Source organism: Panthera leo, chromosome A3, assembly GCF_018350215.1.
Source record: "Panthera leo isolate Ple1 chromosome A3, P.leo_Ple1_pat1.1, whole genome shotgun sequence".
NCBI lineage: Eukaryota > Metazoa > Chordata > Mammalia > Carnivora > Felidae > Panthera > Panthera leo.
In genome coordinates, this window is record NC_056681.1 from 655,890 (window position 1) to 670,995 (window position 15,106).

The 15,106-nt window shown below is 58.4% G+C and overlaps 1 protein-coding gene across 12 annotated transcripts in view; it reads right to left on the minus strand.

The window, feature by feature from the left end:
- RTEL1 (regulator of telomere elongation helicase 1) overlaps window positions 1-15,106 on the minus strand; it is a 36,975-nt gene that overhangs the window by 11,377 nt on the left and 10,492 nt on the right. For 8 of the 12 annotated variants that reach the window (XM_042930392.1, XM_042930393.1, XM_042930391.1 and 5 more), the window contains exons 7-14: window positions 13,211-13,286; window positions 12,265-12,349; window positions 11,651-11,716; window positions 10,353-10,593; window positions 3,052-3,090; window positions 2,906-2,984; window positions 2,213-2,310; window positions 1,575-1,630 (exon numbers count right to left, since the gene is read on the minus strand). In XM_042930392.1, coding sequence (XP_042786326.1) covers window positions 1,575-1,630; window positions 2,213-2,310; window positions 2,906-2,984; window positions 3,052-3,090; window positions 10,353-10,593; window positions 11,651-11,716; window positions 12,265-12,349; window positions 13,211-13,286 — 740 coding nt within the window. Of the gene's footprint in view, window positions 1-1,574; window positions 1,631-2,212; window positions 2,311-2,905; window positions 2,985-3,051; window positions 3,091-10,352; window positions 10,594-11,650; window positions 11,717-12,264; window positions 12,350-13,210; window positions 13,287-13,460; window positions 13,719-15,106 lie in introns of those variants that run through there. The other 4 variants (XM_042930396.1, XM_042930395.1, XM_042930402.1 and 1 more) reach the window with 2 other exon arrangements.

The following is a 15,106-nucleotide window of genomic DNA, read 5'->3' on the forward strand; positions in this document are numbered from 1 at the left end:
AGCTCAGAGGAGAGGGCCCGCCTGGCAGGAGTCTCAGACAGGGGCCAGGGTACCTGGAGACCCGACAGTCATAAGAGGCCATGGCCCCAGGCAGCAGTGGTCTGGAGCGCCTCAGAGAAGTGCTGGGAGGACAGCAAGGCAGGGCCTGGTACCCCAGGACAACACCCACCCACACTTCACACTCAAGGAGACGGAGCCCCAGGTACCAGATCACAGTGGCTCTGGGGGAGGTATACCTGCCTTTCCCTGGGCTGCAGGATCACCCACTCCTAGCTCCTCCTCCCTTCCCCCCCATCCCAGTCGGACCTCCCCCTCCTGGCCTCCCCCAACCCCAGGCAGACCTCCCAGCCTGGCCTCCCCCCACCCCAGTCGGACCTCTCCTGCTTGGCCTCCCCCCACCCCAGTCGGACCTCCCAGCCTGGCCTCCCCCAACCCCAGGCAGACCTCCCAGCCTGGCCTCCCCCCACCCCAGTCGGACCTCTCCTGCTTGGCCTCCCCCCACCCCAGTCGGACCTCCCAGCCTGGCCTCCCCCAACCCCAGGCAGACCTCCCAGCCTGGCCTCCCCCAACCCCTGTCGGACCTCCCCCGCCTGGCCTCCCCCAACCCCAGTCGGACCTCCCCCGCCTGGCCATGCAGGTGTGAAGAAGCACCACAGAGCACAGAGCCTCCTGTGTCTTGTTTCGGCAAGGACCACTAGCACCAAGAGTCCTCTTAAGAAAGGGCTAGCGAGGCCCTCGTCATAGGGTCCTTTTCCTCAGAAAGGGATGGTCCTCGACAGCTGGCCCGGCAGCCACTCGACTGAGGGAAACAGACCCTGGCTCGTCCACTTGAGCTGAGAAGTGGCTCAGCCAGACCCAAAGACAGCTAGCTGGACACAGGACAGCACCCTGGGGGGCAGGAGGCGGCCGTGTCCACAGGCCCTGAGGTGTGTGATGTCCCCACTGGTGGCCTGGCTAGGGAAAGGTGGGGTTTGCATGCGCCAGGAGGGGCTGCCCTCACCCCAAAGTGGATCCCAGAGGCCAGAGGCCAGTCTGGCCCAGAGAACATGCTGGCCGCGCCTGCCGACTCTGAACGCCAGCCCCGTGGGCCCCACCTGGGCTCACAGGCATTGCCCAAACGCACTCACCCCTAGTGTCTGAATGCCTCTCTGGGTGGGCTGGCCCAGTGGCCAGACAACGGGGCTGGGTAGACAGAGTCGATGGCCTCTCACTCTGTGATGGACTCATGCTTTGACTTACCTCTGAAAAGCTGCTTCAAGAAATTACTTGAGAAAGGTGAGAGCGGACGGTGTGGCCACTAAGCCTGCCCGAAACCCAGGGGACCCCGCCAGGCCCCCACGCCCCCTGGCACCCGGGGAACCCACCCTGGACCTGACTGCCCAGAGCAGCCAAGCACGGCCCGCTCCCCTAAGGCCTCGCAGCGCACCTCCAGGTAAGAGGAGACACGCTTCAGGTGTTGATTCGAAGCATGTGGCGTGGGCGCCTTGGCCTTGCCCCAAACCTGGGAGAAGGAGGCACCCCTCGATCCCCATCAGGAAAGGAGACGCCGTACCTTCGCCATAAGCCCACCCTACCTGGATGATGTCTGAGAGCTTCTGCAGCCCCGCTGTGTTGGTGAACGGCCCCATACCTGTGGGAGCAGCAGACGCTGGCCATCCCGCACCTCTGCCAGGGGAGACCCTGGACCCTCCGCCCTCAGGAGCCACAAGCAAGCTTGGCCTCAACCCAGTGTTGGTGTGGGGTGCGCCCTTGCGGGGGGGGCAGTTCCCACACTGCTGCCAGAACGTCTCCGGGGGGTCGGTGGGATGAGAACAGGCTCTGTGCTCAAGTAAGGCTGAGGCTGCTGGGCCACCCCGGGGCCCAGGAGCACAGCAAAGTGACCGTCTGAGATGAGAACAAGGCCCCACCTAGCAGAAGTGGGCCCACGGTGCAGCCTCTGGGTGGACACAGGATGCGGGGGGCTCAGGGGAGAGGCTGGCGGGACCCGTGGCTCAGTCGCCTAGCAGGTGCCTCACCACTCTTCCCCTCCGGGGCTGACCAGGGAACGTGCTTTACAAAACACATGCCCGTTGAACGGCAGCGAGGCTTCAACACCCCAGGCAGAAAGGGGGATCTGGGGGCAACGTTCCTGCCTGGGGGTGCAGCAGGCTACAGTCCTGAGTCAAGGCCAGTGTGGGGGCCAAGGTGGCCGCGGGGCCCAATGGGGACTCACGTCCTGCCAGGTGCTGGATGATCTGGTCCAGGGAGTCGAGGATGCAGCCTTTGGTCTGAAAGGTTATCTGGGCTTCGGCAAACAGCTCAAAGATGTAGCTGCAGAGGACAGAGGCTCAGGCAGGGCCCGGGCCGCCTCCTGGGAGGAGGCCAAACTTCAGAGCCCTGAGTGTGAAGGAAAAGGCAAGGCCCCACAGGGCAGCTCTGGGAGGCAGGTAAGCCCTGCCGTCTGGGCCGTGAAGGCCGAAGGGCCTGGAGCAGCTGGGAAGCAAGTGGGAGTCCCACAAGGCTCTGAGCACAGTGTGACAGATGGGCTCAGGAAGAAGGCAGGCAGCAGTGCTCCAGCACATTCTAGAACATTCCACACCTCGAGAACCTGAGGCTGGATCCCAGCACAGCTGTCAATTGTGCCCTGAGGAAAGCTACAACCGGCCCCAGGCCACGATCCCTCACCTGCCTTTAGGAAATAAAGCCAGGTGCCCTGGGCTGCTAAGACCACAGTCCTGCGCACCCCGGCCAGCCATCCGGGCCTACGGGCGGCCGGAAGAGGAGGCTGGCGGGAAGATGCGCACAGAAGCTCCTCACTCTGAAGGGTGGCTGCGCTGTCGCCCAAGGGCTGGGCCAGAGCGGGAGAGGCCGGGGCCAGGGCAGCTGGGCACTGTAAGGAGAACCGGGCACACCCACTGTCCTTTACCTCCCTGGCTTGGTGACACCACTCTGGTCCCCCGGCAGCTCAATGGCATCGATGGCCCCCTCCAGGCGAAGCAGGATCACTGTGGGCAAGGGGTCATCAGGTGCAGCCCGCCCGGCCACGCTGCAGCGGGGGAGGGCAGCACTCACCCTTGAGCTTGGCGAGGTCTTCCAACTCCATGCGCAGCCCTGGGAGAGCGGCAAACGCACAGTCACTTTCTACCGCCACGCACCGCATCCCGGAGACAGGATTCGGGCCGGATTCCTGCCAGTTTCCCCAAGTCGTGGCGGTCTGGAGGTTCGCACAGACCAGTCCAACAGGCTCTGAACCCTTGCAGCCCGAACGCGGGCCAGAAGCAGCGGTGTGAGCTGGCGGTGTCTCACCTCTAGGGACACGGGAGCACACACACACTCGGATGCTCGCTGGAGGCCCAGGACAACGACCCAGCTACAAAGTGTCCCAGCGCCCGCATCGTGGCTCTTGCGAGATCAGATCTCCCGCGAGAGGAAACCAGGGCCGCTTGGAGACTTGGCTGGAGCCAGATGAGGGACGGGAAAAGCGTGGACAGGTGAGGAATATCCCAGTCTCCCTCAAGGCCTGGCGGGGCCACGCTAACGGCCAAAGATGGGACCCTGAGTTCAGGGAGGATGAGGCTTAGAGCAGACCGTGTTGAAACACAAGTACCCACTGATGACATTAAAACTGCTGTCCTGAGGGGCGCCTGGGGGGCTCAGCTGGTTGAGTGTCCAACTTCGGCTCAGGCCACGATCTTGCAGTTCAGGAGTTCGGGCCCCGCGTCCGGCTCTGCTCTGACAGCTCGGAGCCTGAATCCTGCTCTGGATTCTGTGTCTCCCTCTCTCTGCCCCTCCCCTGCTCATTCTCTCTCTCTAAGAATAAATAAACATTAAAAAAATTTTTTTTCAACAAACAAAAAATCCCCACTCTCCTGAGGGGGACAAGGGACCAATAAGCAGTCGAGAATAAACTCCCAAATATGAAAATTGGGAAAATAAAGGAAAACAAAAAAACAAGCATCTATTCTGCTTTTCCTATAAAAACAATATCACCAGGGGCATCTGGGGGGGCTCAGTTGGTTAAGCACCTGACTCTCGATTTCGGCTCAGGTCGTGACCTCATGGCTTCATGAGTTCGAGCCCCACATCGGGCTCTGCGCTGACAGTGTGGGGCCTGCTTGGGATTCTCTCTCTCCCCCTCTCCCTGCGCCTCCCCATCTCTCTCTCTCAAAATAAACTTAAAAAAATTCTTTTTTAAGTTTTTAATTTCAATGATGTCCAATTTATCTTTTTTTGTGCTTGTTAGTTGGCGTCTTTTTTCCTAACGTTTTATTTATTCACAAAAATCTCTACACCCCATGTGGGGCTCAAACTCACAACCCCGAGATGAAGCATCACACGCTCTTCTGACTAAGCCCACCGGGCACCCCAGCTGGCATCACTTGAGACCACGGGCCTGTGTGCAGTCCCACAGAGGGACACCGAGGGGAACGGGCCCCAGGTGTGGGCTGTGCTGAGCGGCCTCCTTCCAGGGAGGACGGGGTGGAAAGGAGAAGAAACCAGGGGCTGCAAAGAGGCCCCGCACACAAAGGGGCTCGCCTGGCGGTCCCGGCCGAGGGTCCTAAGTCACACACAGCTGGCGGGACGGGACAAGAAGGGCACTCTCCCAAGCCCGGGAGCCCCAGCACAGCCCTGAGAGAAACATCAGACGCATCTGATTAGGGCACACGCTGCAAAAGGCCTTATCAACCTTCCTCCCGACTGTCAAGGTTTTTCAAACTCAAGGAAAGTCTGAGAAACTCACAGACGAGAGCTGTCTGGGGGGAGGGGGGGGCTGGTGTCACGTGGTTTTCCGGGACAGAACAAGGACATCACATGAAGACTAAAGATATCAGCCACTCCACACCCACAGCACAGCCCTTCCCAGAACAAAATCCACATTCCTGAAACAACTGAAAAAGCCTTCAATTTCACTCCCGGAAGGAAAGCAAACGAACAGCACACCGCGGCCCGGTCTATTAGACCGGCAGGATGAAAAGGCCCAACGTCGCATTCTGTGGGCAAGGCTGTGGGGACGCAGACCTCTGCCCACTGCCGGTGGGAGTGCAAACGGTCCCCTGCCACCAGTGATGAGGGGCCCAGGGTTCAACAGCCCAACAGCATGTTTCCCTGTCGATAGCAGCCCCGGATCCTGGAGCTGACCCTGAAGTGCATGTGCCATGTTGCCCTCACGGCGCCGTTTGTGATCGGGGGTGTTGGGAACGGCCTAGATGCCATACAGACGGACATGGGACATCCACAGGGGACTCAGGCAGCCGAGGAGGAGGGAGCCTCTGCAAGGGGAGGCCTTGGCAGGGCATGCTAGGAACGAAAGCAGTAAGGTGCAAACACGCGTCTCCAAGGAGCACACGGCCCTGCGTGCAGGGGAGAAGAGGGAGGCAGCAACACACGCTTGTATCTGCTGCTTTCGTGGGGGAAATAAAGCCCAAAACAGAATAAACCAGAGACTGACAAGACACTTCTCGAGCAGACGATGACTTCTGGACCCACGTTAACATTTCAAATGCTCAAGAAATAGCAAAGGAGCGATAAAATCAACAGAGGGAGAAAAACGCGTAAGAAGTGAAATCTAAAGGAGAGCAAAGGAAGCGGAGATGATGACGAAACGACAGTGGAGCTGCAGGCACAGCCGAGCACCAGGGCACAGCATGTGGGCTGCACACCTGGGCCGACGACAGAACGGGTACGAGCGAGTGTTCGGCTCTGGCGAGGAAGCCTGCCGTTATCACGGATGCGTGAGCTGTTTAGAAACAACCGTCTGGGTATTCCAGGATAAAACAAGTAAGTGGACTATTGGGAAAAACAGAAGCCAGCTTTTTCCACTATCAAAGAAAGGATGGGGGGGGGGGGCACCTGGGTGGCTCCATCGGTTAAGCGTCTGCCTTCAGCTCAGGTCATGATCTCACAGTTTGTGAATTAGGGCCCCGCATCGGGCTCTGTGCTGACAGCTTGGAGCCTGCAGCGGCTCCTCTGTCCCCCCTCTTTCTCAGCCCCTCCCCAACTCGCTCGCTCTCAAAAATAAACGAACATAAAAAAAAAATTCTAAAAAAAAAAAAAGCCCCCATGTTTATAGCAGCACTATCGACAATAGCCAAAGTATGGAAAGAGCCCGAATGTCCATCGATGGATGAATGGATAAAGAAGACGTGATGTATAAAAACAATGGAGTATTAGTCAGCGATCAAAAAGAATGAAATCTTGCCATTTGCAACTACATGGATGGAACTGGAGGGTATTATGCTAAGCAAAATCAGTCAGTCAGAGAAAGATAAAAATATATGACTTCACTCACATGAGGACTTTAAGACAAAAAAAAACAGATGAACATAAGGGAGGGAAACAAAAATAATATAGAAACAGGGAGGGGGACAAAACAGAAGAGACTCACAAATATGGAGAACAAACTGAGGGTTACTGGAGGGGGTGTGGGAGGGGGGATGGGCTAAATGGGTCAGGGCACTAAGGAATCTACTCCTGAAATCACTGTTGCACTAGATGCTAACTAACTTGGATGTAAATTTTAAAAAATAAAAAATACGATTAAAAATAAATAAATACATAAAAAGGATGGATCGGGGCTCCCGGCTGGCGACTCTTGACCTCAGGGTCCTGAGTTTGAGCCCCACGCTGGGTGTCGAAATTACTTAAACAAATAAATAAAAACAAGACAAAATGGATGGGAAGACGGGGAGAAAGCGAGGATGAGACGCGCGGTGTCAGACAGACTGGAGCGTGTGCGTGAGCCCGCGACCCCGCACGCATGGGAAGGACGCTGCCCTGCCGCGCAGAGGAGCAAAGTCTTCCATGCGGGGAAATTCCAATTCAGAAATGAGCGGCATCCAGGGGTAAGAAGACACGTCATTTTGCAAACATTACGGTAATCGTTACTTCAGAGACGAATCGCGAACGGACGGCACAGATTACTTAGAAATTACAAATGGAAGAGCAGAAACTTCATAGCAGGAAAATCCGGCAGTCGTCACTTACCGAGTGATCAAAGTTGGCGTCACCAACAATGCACACACAGACGTGCCGAACCTCGTCTGTGATACAAGCCCGAGGGCACGGCACTTGTGGGCGGTCCTGAACGGAGTCACGAGGGCACATCTCACACGTCCCAAGTGCAGGGCGTCCAATGTAACTAACCTTTCTCTTCACAGGTATCTAGGCCTGTGAGAAACTCACAGACGAGACGAAGAAGAGGACATCTGTCCAGACCACAGCTCTCAGGCCACAGAGACACGGCCACGGCGTGGCTCCCAGACCACGACATTTCCTCTGGTTGTGTCTCAGGCTACAGTGAGGACGGCTGGACAAATTCTTGGCAAGAGTGCACTATCGATGTTGGTCTCCCGATCAGACCAAGGCCACACGAGAGTGTCCTTGTTCTTGGGAAACAAACGCTGAGATCCAGAGTATCGGGAAGGACGCACAAAAAGAGATCATCCGTCCACAGAACTCAAATAGAAACAGGAGAAAAACAAAAGATGATTTTAAAAACGAAGACTAAATCGGAAGGAAAACCAAAGTGGACGCCTGCCACGGCGACTTCAGAGAAACAGAAGGAGAAAGGGGGCAATTTTTTACAAGTCAGGAAAGACACAGGAAAGACCTTGAGGCAGAGGAGGCTCTGAACGCGTCCCCGAAGAAGAAAACCGGAGCCCACGACAAGAGCTGAGTATGGCAGGCCAGGACACTTCCGCGGACGCAGCCGCGGACGCAGAGAAGTCTGAAACCACATGTTGAGGGGGCACGTCGCATGGCGGACACTGAGACACTATGACAAAGTCACTGCGCTTTAGAGAGTTCTGAGAGGACACAGGACTTGAAAATAAAAATCTCAAGATAACAAGGTTTAAGAAAAACATAAGACCACCCATCCAGATAATCCACTTCTAGGTGTCCTCGCAGAGAAACACGTAGCTGTTCACTCAAACACACGTGCATTCGGGCGTTGAACGCAGCTCTGATTCAGCAGTTCTGATGAAGGGAAAATGTGAAACGGGTACAAACGGGCAGGGCTCCATGGGGGCAGACAAGCTCCTGTGAGGCTCAGGGACCTGGAGCCCGAGACCAGCTCAGGGGGCCTGCAGGGCCGCACCTGTCGTCATGACAACGCCACCCCTCAGCATGACACACAGTTTGCCTTTCCCCTCGGACGGACCGGCCTGGACGGACTTGGGAGACCTAGAAGACGATACATCTGTGTCGCCCGGCGTCGCCGGCACTACCTACAGCAGCAGCGGGAAATGAACGCAGCACGTGATGGGCGGCACCGCATCAGAGCAAAAGCAGAAAGTTATGGCCCAGCTACCTTTGACAAAGCCAGATTATTAAACAGATCTTTTTAACCGTAACACAATGCCACTCTTTCGATTTTTAAAATACAGTCGTTTTTTAAGAAAAACGTCCTTGGGGCACCTGGGTGGCTCAGTCGGTTAAGCGTCCAATTTTGGCTCAGGTCATGATCTCACGCACAGTTCCTGGGTTCGAGCCCCGCCTTGGGCTCTGTGCTGACAGCTCGGAGCCTGCTTCGGATTCTGTGTCTCCCTCTCTCTCTGCCCCTCCCCTGCTCGTGCTCTCTGTCTCTGTCTCTGTCTCTCTCTCTCTCTCTCAAAAGAAAGGAAGGAAGGAAGGGAGGAAGAGGGAGGGGAGCGGAGAGAGATAAAGAAAGAAAAGAAAGGAAGGAAGGGAAACAAAACATTATTTGTGTTAACATGCCACGGACTGACCCACGTTCTATAAAAAGATCTGTTCAATTCCTAACCCTTGGTCTCTGTGAGTGTGACCGTATTTGGAAACAGGGTGTTTGCAGATATGATCAAGTTAAGATGAGGTCACTGTGCACGACGGTGGGTCCTACTTCCGTGAACGGTGTCCTTACAAGAAGAGGGACATTTGGACACAGACACACGGGAGAGAAACCCGCGTGAAGACGCAACGGAGGCTGGAGGCTGGACAGACGCCCCAGACGCCTCAGGAGCCGACGTGTGGAGCCGACGTGCGGGCCTCAGACTCGGGCCCCAGGGCGGGGGCGGGGAGAGGGGGGTCCTGTGGTTCCAGGTCGCCCGGCTTATGGCATGTTGTTGCGGGAGCCCTGGAGCCTCACGTAACGCATAATGGCTCGTTACTCACAAGAACAAATACATCGTTGTGACCTGTTTAGTCTCCGTTCGTTTAGTTTCCATTTCTAATATAGTAATCGTCAATAAACATAACTCACGGGAAGACGAATCAGTAAGGTTTCTTCTTAACTTTAACTTTTTTAGGTTCAAGTTTTCATTTCCTTATTTTGGGAGGGAGTGTGCGCGTGAGTCAGGGACGGGCAGAGAGAGAGGGAGAGAGAGAATCCCAAGCAGACTGTGCACTGTCAGCACAGAGACCGATGCGGGGCTCAAACTCACGAACCGTGAGTCAGACACCTCACTGACTGAACCACCCAGGCGCCCAGAATTCAGTAAAGCGTTAAGAACATAAAGGTCCAAACCAAAACATTTGAGAACTTCTGTGCCAACCACACGAGCGCCGCTTACGAACCCTCCGTCCATCGGCGCGGGGCTGTGGGCGAGCCAGCGGAGGCCTGACCGAGAGGGCAGACGCTGGTGCCCTGGGCAAGAAGGGCGCATGGAGCCCGCAGGGGGGCCTCTGCTCCCTCTGGAGACTGTTCAGTCTCCGGTCGCAGAGAGGAAGCTCCAGCTGCCCCCGCCGGCACCCCGAGCCCGACGGCAGGACGCGGCGAAGCCTCTGGAGACGCCGCCGTGCAGAGCGCAAACGTCCCAAACCTCTAGCAACCAGGCAGGGGAGGTGCCTACGGCAGAGCGGTCCTGCTGTGACCTTGTCAGCCGCTGACAGAGGCCGCGGAGCGGATCCACGCCAACTAACCGTGGCCACCACACACGTGCACGTCCAGCACAATTACCCTCGTGTTCGGGAAAACACCGGGAGGGGACTGTGAGGAGAGTGAGCCTCATACGAGTAACGCTAGCGGGTCTTTGATAAATGACGTGCTTCACAGTTAACACGTGCAGTTTTCACTTTTATACAGTGGAGTCCGTACCGCTGGGAAACTGTGGAAAGGTCTTGAGAGAATGAGGGAACGGTCAGCGGGCACCCACTCCCTGCTCCGTGAAGCCCCAAGACCCTCCTAGCATAATTCATCTTGGGGCGCCTGGGGGCCCAGTCAGTTAGGCGTCCGACTTTGGCTCAGGTCAGGATCTCACCGCTCACAGGTTCAAGCCCCACATCAGGCTCTGTGCTGACAGCTTGGAGCCTGGAGCCTGCTTCCGATTCATCTCTGTCCCTCTGCCCCTCCCCTGCTCCGGCTCTCCCTCTCTCTCGCTCTCAAATGTGAAACGCTGAAGAAAAACGCAGTTCACCTTGTCCCCAGACGACTGAAGAAGGCGCTGGGACCGGAGACCACCGGGCAGCCGGTCTCGTCTCTCGTCTCCCACCTGCAAACTCGCCTGAGGCGGCAGGGTCCGCACTGAAGTCCAAGTGGAACTCGCCCTGCTGTGCCACCTTGGTCTGCTCCTCCAAGACCCGGTCTATGGCGTCCAGTCCAGAAGCCACGTCATGGGGGGTCAGGTCGAAGGATGCCGACTCCTCACACACCTTTTCCTGAGAGACCAGCAGACACGCTACAGCCAAACGGGGCAGGGACTCGGGGGTCCAGGAAGCCAAGGTGCGGATGAGGGTACAGGAAGCAGAGCCCCCCCCCCCCCCCCCCCCGCCAAAGTCCCCCCTCCACGGTCTCTAAGGCCAGGTCACAAACTGGTCCAAAGATGGCCATCCAACCACACGAGGGTCTGAAACTTCGTCAGCAGAAAATTTCCCATTAGAATATAGATTTCTGGGGGCACCTGGCTGGCTTAGTCAGAAGAGCATGCAACTCCTGATCTGAGGATTGTGAGTTCAAGCCCCAAATTTGGTGTAGAGATCACTAAAACAAAATAAACTTAAAAAAAAACTAGAGAGGGGCGCCTGGGTAGCTCAGTCGGTTGAATGACCGACTTTGGCTCAGGTCATGATCTCACGGTTCGTGGGTTCTAACCCCATGTCGGGCTCTGTGCTAACAGCTTGGAGCCTGGAGCCTGCTTTGGATTCTGTGTCTCCCTCTCTCTCTGCCCCTCCCCAACTCATGCTCTGTCTCAGAAATAAACAAACATTAAAAAAAAATTATTTTTTTAAATATAGATTCCTGGTTTTCCTCAAAAGTTCTATCCGGCCCACTGGACCTATCGTCCCCCATAACAACGCCTGGAACCAAGCAGAAGCTTGAGAGTGGCCACCACTGTCCCAGGACGCAAGGCTCCAGAGCACCCAAGTGGCCTTCCTCCAGTGCCCTGGCCAAGGCCAGCCATTCCTGGAAACACAGGCCCTGAGTGGGGGGTCACAGGAACGTGTGAGGCAGGGTGCAGGTGAGAGAGAAGGGCCAGGAGGTGGCCTCTTTGAGCCGAGTCTGGTTATGGCCACCAACGGGGAGCATCAGGCCAGGCGTCCACCGAGAGACAAAGAGAACAAAACAGACGGGAGGGGGGTGCTGGGGGGGATTCCAGGTGGAAGTGGGCCACGGGGCCGGTCGGTGTGCCTCGCCTGGGGCTCGGAAAGGTCTGCGCTGCTCTCCGCAGGAAGGCGGCAAAGGAGAGGTGTGGCCAACGGCCACCCAACTACTCACCACATTGTGAGCTTCGTCGAAAATCACAACCGTCCCCTTCAGGTCAATGCTGTGCGCCCGGCGGCTCTGCACCAAGAGGGGAAGGACGCAGGGCTGGAGCCAAGAAGCACGAGGCAGCCAGGGGTGGGCCGGCCCTCCCCCTCCTCCCCAAGCGTCACCACCGCACCGCCGGAGCCGCGGGCAGTCCCCTCCATTCCACCCACCCCCGCTGAGCTGGACTTCAGGTGGCCCTTCCGGCGACACACACGGCACGAGGGAGCAGGTACGCGACCCCACACCGCGCTCGCCACACAGCCGAGGTACGGAGAAGGCGCAAAGCGGGGCTCGGCCTAGCGTTCCCTCGGGGTGGGACGGGGTGACGTGGGTGGGGTCTAGGACTAGAACGTCTGTGTCTCCACTGCAGCTGACGTTTCCATAAACAAAGTGCCCGTTTTAAGTGTGTGGTTGGGTTTTGACAGACGCGAGCACCGCGGCTACTGTAGCCACACCCGCCTGCTGCCCTGAAGAAGGGCCTAGTCTCAGGAACTGAACGAGCAAAGGCCCCGCCGGCCCCTGTGAGGCCAGGGACACCCGCTGACGTCAGCACTCGGCAGCCACGCGAGCAGACGGCTCACCTTGGCGTCCAACAAGTAGTTGTACGGCATGAAGATGATGTCAGCCTGCTGCTTCAGGTTCCGAGACAGGTAGTACGGGCACAGCCTGTGGGGAGCAGGGAGGTGGCGCCGTGAGCACCACAGAGGGGGGACCGGGTCTCTGGAGGGGCTCCTGCTGCGGGGCAGGCGTGAGGAAGGAGCCCTCGTGCTGCACGGGGCCCAGACAGGAGCCGGAGCCTGGGGACGGTGGGAGGGCCCACAACTCACACCTGAGTCTTTGACCAGGGACTTCGACTGGGTCACCGATTGAAAATTCCACATAAACAGGGGCGCCTGGGTGGCTCAGTCGGTTAAGCGTCCGACTTTGGCTCAAGTTACGATCTTGTGGTTCGTGGGTTCAAGCCCCGCATCGGGCTCTGTGCTGACAGCTCAGAGCCTGGAGCCTGCTTTGGATTCTGTGTCTCTCGCCCTCTGTCCCTCCCCTGCTTACGCCCTCTCAAAAATAAGTGAATGTGCGTTAAAAAAAAATTTAAAGCAAAAAAAAAAAAATAATAAATTTCTACATAAACAAAAACCCCAATGCTATTCCTGGGTACAGAGCTGAGGCAGTCAGAAAGAAAACGCTGAACCCCATCTTAGCACAACTTGGAGCCCTGAAGCCGTAGGAGGCTGATACATACGGCAGAGAGGCAAGCATGTTCTGTGGGAACGGGCCAAGTGGGGAGGGCAGGTGCGCTGCCCACCGGCTGCTGGAAGCCACAGTGCGTCCTCCAGGAGGCCAGAGCTGCCCGTCAGCACGGCGGTGACGGCTTCCCTGCCTGTGCTCCTCAGAGACGCTTCCGTTTTTCACACTGAGCAACTGTTAGCTTTATGACCAGTCGAGGCAACGAGGACCACGGCTCATGGTGTCCTGCCAGAACCCGCCCGGAGGATGCGGTGGCTGCTGCCTGGCTAGGAGGGGTCTTACTTGTGCTTGTTCCCACTTTTGACCAGGTCTTCAATGTCCAGGATGGAGGTAGTCAGCTCCTGCTCCAGGCTCTTCTCTGGGGAAAGAGGCAGGAGTAAAGACGTGCCCTCAGGCCCACTGAGTCCCCGCAGACCCCAGAGGGACGCCCAGAACAGCATGGCTCCCACATAGTGAGCAGTGGCCACGGCCACCCCAAGACTCTCCCTCAGGGCAAGACGGGGGCACCCCCCCCCCCCCGCCAGGGACTCACCAGAGAGAACTCCTGCCCTGTGAGCCTGAGGGTCACCTGGGAAGGACCCCAGACCTTAAGCGATCCTTAGGGAGCCCTGCCCTGTACCTCAGAAGGTGGCTGCTGGCCTGAGACGCATAAATAGGAGAGGGGACCCCTGCGAACTTGGGGGTTACGGGGCTGGAGGGGGTGCACAGCCCCACAGCCCGTCACCACCATCCCAGACACTCTCGAGGCCGTGCCCTGGGGGCATCTGTCTTACTAGTAGGCTTCAGTCTGGCACCAAGTTGCTTTCTCTCCCCGCCCCCACCCCCAAACGTCAACAGTGCAGGAAGCACAGAGCAGAGGCAGGGCAGACAGGAAGGATGGGGCGCCCCGAGGCAGAACCCACCTGACAGACCCAGGGCCCCTCCCTCGGGATAGCAGCCCATAAGCACCACACCCTGCTGGCTGTCCAGGTGGCCCAGGGCAGAAAGGTGCTCCAGAAGGGGCACAGGACCTTCCCAGGGCCCCAGGAACCCTCTGGGGAGCTGCTTTAACCCGGCCGCTCGGGAGCCCTCGCCCAGGCTGGCAGGACCAGGGCTCTCCTCTAAAAAACACCCGAGGGCCCCAGGGCAGCCTCCTGTGGAACTGGGCTCCTGGCTCCCGGCCCCACTGTGGCAGGTACCAGGCCCAGTCCACTGCAGAAGCCGGAACACAGTGACCCAACCCCGAAATGGCCCCAGGGACAGCAGGGAGAGAAGCTGCAAGCTGGCACCGCCATAGCAACAGAGCAGCCAACCACAGGCTCTGTAGCAGGCCAGCCCAGAGCCCGGACACCTTCCTGGGGCAGGGGTGTGGGTTGTGAAGGGGTCCCAGCCAGCGCGGACCCCGGCACGCAGATGCCGCGGGCGGCCAGCAGGGCCCTTCGCCTGCTTCCCCAGATGCAGGCCAGGCAGCACTCCGGCTCCGCACCTCTCTTCCTCCTACACGTGCCTCTCCTCCTCTCAGACCCCTCCTGCAGTCTCTGCTCACTCTCCCCAGAGCTGGGCAGCTTCTGGGAATGCCCCCTCACGTCCCACGGCAGGGCAGAGGAGGCTGAGACATGGACCTCGGACAGGGCGTGCGGCAAGAACCAGAGCGAAACGCGGAGGCTGGGGATCAGGGGAAGACCGATGGAGGCTGGAGCCAGCAGGGCAGATGGGACGGCACCCACACTCTGCCGTGCAGGGCCGGGGAGATCGGGGGGGGGGGGGGGTCTGCAGCCCAGAGGACCAGCACACGCCAGCTCCAGCACTGACTCCGCTTTGGGCTGAAAGTGCCCCGCAGCTCCCACCACCCACCTCTGGACTCCTGACGCATCCCTGCTCCAGCACCCACCAGACAAGGTAAGGGATACTGCAGGTGGAGATGGTGCAGGGGGGGACAGTGCAGGTGTGGACAGTGCAGGGGGGACGGTGCAGGGGAAGACAGTGCAGGTGGGGATGGTGCGGGGGGGATGGTGCAGGTGTGGACAGTGCAGGTGGGGATGGTGCGGGGGGGATGGCGCAGGGGGGGACGGTGCAGGGGGAGATGGTGCGGGGGGGACGGTGCAGGGGGAGACGGTGCAGGTGGGGATGGTGCAGGCCTGGATGGTGCGGGGGGGGGCGGTGCAGGGGGGGACAGTGCAGGGCGAGACGGTGCAGCTG